This window comes from Carcharodon carcharias, chromosome 10 (assembly GCF_017639515.1).
Source record: "Carcharodon carcharias isolate sCarCar2 chromosome 10, sCarCar2.pri, whole genome shotgun sequence".
NCBI lineage: Eukaryota > Metazoa > Chordata > Chondrichthyes > Lamniformes > Lamnidae > Carcharodon > Carcharodon carcharias.
This window is the reverse complement of record NC_054476.1, coordinates 80480882-80486190: the sequence shown is the minus strand read 5'-3', so window position 1 is coordinate 80486190 and position 5309 is coordinate 80480882. Positions and strand designations below refer to the sequence as shown.

Sequence of the window (5309 nt, the reverse complement as noted above, 5' to 3'; positions counted from 1 at the left end):
GGCTTGCTGCATTGTTCCAGTGAAGCCCAGCGCAAACTGGAGGAACAGCACCTCATCTTCCGACTAAGCATGTTACAGCCTTCCAGACTGAATACTGAATTCAACAACTTTAGATCTTGAACTCCCTCCTCCATCCTCACCCCCTTTCTGTTTCTTCCCCCTTCCTTTTATTTTTTTCCAATAATTTATATAGATTTTTCTTTTCCCACCTATTTCCATTATTTTTAAATCTTTTATGCCCTGCTAGCCTTTCCACCCCACTCCCACTAGAGCTGTACTTTGAGTGCCCTACCATCCATTCTTAATTAGCACATCCGTTTAGATAATATCACTACCTTCAACGCCTCTGTGTTCTTTTGTCTGTGACATTTTTTGATTATCTGTTCCTATCACTACTTGCTTGTCCCTACAACCACACCACCCCCACCCCCCAACTTCTCCCACCACCCCCCCAATCTTAAACCATCTTATATTTCACCCCTTTCCTAAGATTCACTCAGTTCTGTTGAAGAGTCATGAGGACTCGAAACACCAACTCTTTTCTTCTTCTCCGATGCTGCCAGACCTGCTGAGTTTTTCCAGGTAATTCTGTTTTTGTTTTTGATAAGAAACACCAACTTCAATTATTGAATGATGGGATGGGATGGTGCGGTTTGTGTGTCCAGTCCTGACTAAACCTTGTGGATGGAAAAGCTATAAATTAGCTTTTTTCCAAAAGATGGTCAACAGCATCAGTGTTGGAAACGTCAGACCTTTAGCTTACAGTGAATTCTGAACCAGGGTTTCAGCTTCTGGAGAACATTTGGCAAGATGCTGTCCTAAAGGATTGCAAGTTGAAATCTTCAGATTAGGGAATTTTCATTCCCACCAGAGTGGCCTGAGTGGAAATGGCAGGCTGCCTGAGCTTTGTGTCATAGCCTTCCCTTCAGAACTCTGCAAACAGGGAGTAAAGTAAGGAAGTGATTAAAGTGGACAAGCAGACAATACAGTTAAATATCTAGGAATGTGGGGAAAAGGAGTGGGTCATTCAGTCCCTTGAACCTGCTCTGCCATTCAATCAGATCATGTCTGACCACAACTCCATTTGTTTGCCTTTGATCCACATACCTTGACACCCTTACCTAATAAAAATCTTTCAATCTCAGTCTTGAAAGTTTCATTTCTTTTTCAACAGTATAATTTATTCTTAAAAGTTGTAAAGGTGGTTGATCGTACAGTGGAGTGGCTCTAGGTGATTTGCTCCTTCAGATAGCCAGCACAGCATGATGGGTCAAATGGCCTCCTGTGCTATAAACATTCCTTGATTCTATACAAGTCAATGAGGCATTCAACAGCAAGATATGATCCTATTAAAAAACAGGGAAGGAATATAGAGGAGACAATTAGAGTAAAAGTCATATGTCTCATTGTTAGTTTACGCTGGAGTATGTAGGTGTAGGCCGCACCAGCGACCGATTAATTTAAACATAATTAAAAGAAAACCAAAAACAGAAAAGAAACTTTCAAAACCATATGCAATAATATTGTTCCTATCTATCAGAGGCTAACTGGTTTAATCGGTTTCTGTAGCTGCAGTTCAGCTAATATAAATACAAGGGTCTTTAGTGCAGCTTACAAATGAGTGCCGCTTGTTACTGAGTGGATACATGGGAGTTTAAAGTGTTAATCTTGTTCTTGAAAAATATAGTCTGTTGTTAGCAGCAATTGGAAAGTACTGTATAAGTGGAGTAAGTTTCTTCCAGCCTTAGGCAGAGGTTTGGGGTTTGTGGATTTGATCTGTTCCTGGTGTCTCCCCTTCAGGCGTAAACCTTGCTGGGGTGCCCGGTTTTCTTGGGCAGCAGCACAGCCTGGATGTTGGGCAGGACCCCACCCTGGGCTGTGGTGACCCCGCCCAGCAGCTTGTTGAGCTTCTCGTCATTGCGGATGGCGAGCTGCAGGTGGCGGGGGATGATGCGGGTCGTCTTGTTGTCCCGGGCTGCGTTGCCGGCCAGCTCGAGGATGTCGGCCGTCAGGTACTCAAGGATGGCGGCCAGGTAGACGGGGGCTCCAGCCCCGACCCGCTCGGCATAGTGGCCCTTGCGCAGCAGCCGGTGGATACGGCCGATGGGGAACTGGAGCCCGGCTCTGGAGGAGCGAGTCTTGGCCTTGGCGCGCCCTTTGCCTCCGGTTTTACCACGACCGGACATCTTTCAGAATTTAGCTCTTAGGCAGGGTTGAATTTTAAATAGATCTGTCGAGAAGCTCTATTTGCAGCTGGTATATTTAGTGACCGCCTTGGTGCCCTCGGAGATGGCGTGTTTGGCCAGTACCCCCGGCAACAGGAGGCGGATGGTGGTCTGGATCTCCCGGGAGGAGATGGTGTGCCGTTAGCTGTAGCGGATCAGGCGGGAAGCCTCGCAGGCGATGCGCTCGAAAATGTCGTTGATGAACGAGTTGATGACACTCATGGCTGAAGAGGAAATGCCGGTGTCAGGGTGGACCTGCTTCAGCACCTTGTAGATGTAGATGCTGTAGCGCTTCTTCCTGCTTTTCTTGCGCTTCTTCTCACCTTTGCCGCGTTTCTTGGTGGCAGTTTTCTTTGGCCCCTTTTTGGGGGCCATGCCCTTCACCGCTGCTTCAGGAGAGTAGCTGAGTAGTTAATTAACTAAGTGGTTTAATCTGGTTTCTGTAACTCTTGTGAGTTAAAACAATCAAACCAAATTAACAAAATGAAGGACAAATCAAGCACAGCCCCTAATTCAGGTCAGCTGTAAAACTAAAGACAAACTTTAAAGGAAACTTACAACTTTAAACCAAAATGTGATTAAGGGGGTCAGTAAAGCACCCCAGTCCCTGCGGTGCTCACCGATCACGGAAGGCCTCGAGAGTGCCGGCAGACACCGCGTGCTCCCTCTCCAAAGACACCCGGCCGCGAACGTAGCCGCGGAAGAGGGACAAACAATCTGGCGGGATCCCCCGTCGATCGCCCGCTGCCTGGACCTGTTAATGGCCAACTTGGCCAGGCCCAGGAGCAGGTTCACGAGGAGGTACTCCTCCTTCCCGACCCCCTTCCGCACCGGGTGTCAATAAATCAGGAGCGTGGGGCTGAAGTGCAAACAAAACATTAATAATAGGGGTTTCTGTAGCTGCAGCTCAGTTAATATAAATACAGGGCAGCTTGCAAGCATGAGCAGGTTGTTACTGTGTGGATACCTGGGAGTTTGGTAAGTGGGGGAGTTTGGTGAGGAAGGGAAGGAGATACTCTTTTGCTTTTTCCAACCATTTTGCCCTATAGGAATTGGTTCTTACTCTACTACAGGGAAGAAGCTGGCTGTTGGTGAGTGTCTGGTAAGTGGTTAAGGTCTATTCTATTCCTAAAGTTTAAAATAGTACAGGAATGGGTGGTAAGGCTCATAAAATATATAAAAAAGAAAGATAAAGAAGTGAATACAATAATTTAGTAACTAATTAAACATTAAGGGTGGCAGACAGGTGATGTGTCACGGCTGCAGCATTTGGGAGCTCCTGGTTGCCAGTGTGATCCAGAGAAAACACATCTGCAGCAAGAGTTTGTGGCTCGCGGGGCTTCGGCTCAGAGTCGTTGAACTGGAGGCTGAGCTGCAGTCAGTGACACATCAGAGAGGAGGAAAGTTACCTGGATGCTTTGCACCAGGAGGAAGTCATATCCCTTAGGATAGGATAGGCGCTTCTGATTTGGTCAGGGACAGGAGAGTGTGACTGCAAGTGAGGCAGATAAGGGGACCCAGAGGGCAGGAGTTCAGGAGCTTCAGCCTTTGCAATTGTGCAACAGTTTTATGGTTCTCAGCTTGTTTGGATGATAGTGGGGGCTACAGGGCGGATGAGCTAACTGGCCATGGTGCCATGGTACAAGAAACCATTCAAGTCGCGGGGAGCAAAAAGGAATATCATGGTAGCAGGTGACCGTAGAGTGAGGGGGATTGACACTGTTCTCTGCAGCAAAGCGCCAGTGTCCAGAAAGCTGTGTTGCCTGCCAGGGTACAGGACATATGCTCAGAGCTGGAGGGGAACTTGGAGTGTAAGTGAGAGGATCTAGTCATCATGGTACATGTAGGTACCAATGACATAGGAAGGACATGGAAATACGTTCTGCAGAGACAGTATGAGGAGCTAGGCACCAAATTAAGAAGCAGAACTTTAAAGGTAATAATCTCTGGATTATTACCTTTGAGCCACATGCAAATTGACATAGGGAAAATAAGATTAGAGAAATAAATGCGTGACTCAAAGACTAGTGTGGAAGAAGTGGGTTCTGGTTCGTGGGGCACTGGCAGCAGTACTGGAGAAAGTGTGGGCTGTGCCATTGGGACGGTCTATGCCTGAACCGTGCTGGGACCAGTGTTCTAGAGAACCGCAAAAATTGGGAACTAGAAAGGATTTAAAACTAAATAGTGGGGGCAAGAGATCAAATTTGGGAGGATGTTGTAGATTAGAGATGGGGCAAGAGAGAAAGGTATTAATATGGGAAACGATAAACAGACCGTGACAGGAATGGATAAATAGTACAATTCTAAGAGTAAATCAGCAGAGAAGGTTACAGGCTACAAAAATAATAAAAGAACAAAATTAAAGGCTCTGTATCTGCACATAGCAGGGTACGGGATAAAATCAATAGTCACTTAGACAAATGCAGGATAATTAAGGAAATCCAGCATGCGTTCATGAAGGGAAAATCCTGTTTAACGAACTTGCTAGCATTTTTGAGGAAGTAAAAGAGAAAGTTGATAAAGGAAATGCTGTTGATGTAGTATATGGATTTTCAAAAGGTATTTGATACAGTGCCAACAGACTTGTGAGCAAAATTCTAGGAAATGTAATAAAAGGGGAAATTAGGCACTTGGATAAGAAATTGAGTGACAGGAAACAGAGAGTAATGATAAATGGTTGTTTTTCACATTGGAGGAAGGTTTGTCGTTGAGTTCCCCAGGGCTCAGTGTTGGGATCCTTGCTCTTCCTGATGTATATTAATTACTTAGACTGTGGTGAACAGGACATGATTTCAAAGTTTGCAGATGATACAAAGATTGGAAATGTTGTTAACTGAAGGGGGTTGTCTTGAATTTCAAAAGGACATAAACATGATGGTGGATTGGGCAGACAAGTGTCAGATGAAGTTCAGTGCAGAGAACTGAGGTGATTTGTTTTAGCAGGAGAGATATGGTGAGACAGTAAAAATAAATGGAGAACCTCTAAAGGGGGTGCAGGAACAAAGGGACCTTGGTGTTTACGTACATAGGTCATTGAAGATGGCAGGGCATGTTGAGCAGTTAATAAAGCATATAGTATCTTAG

The 5309-nt window shown here is 45.5% G+C and overlaps 1 protein-coding gene across 1 annotated transcript; it reads right to left on the bottom strand.

The window, feature by feature from the left end:
• Window positions 1-1796: 1796 nt before the first annotated feature.
• LOC121282848 (histone H2A-like) lies at window positions 1797-2186 on the bottom strand. Its single transcript, XM_041196662.1, has one exon. It carries the CDS (start codon window positions 2184-2186, stop codon window positions 1797-1799), a length of 390 nt encoding a protein of 129 aa, XP_041052596.1.
• Window positions 2187-5309: the final 3123 nt, after the last annotated feature.

Coding starts and splice junctions, on each gene's coding strand:
- LOC121282848 (XM_041196662.1), bottom strand. CDS start 2,186: ATGTCCGGTCGTGGTAAAACCGGAGGCAAAGGGCGCGCCAAGGCCAAG.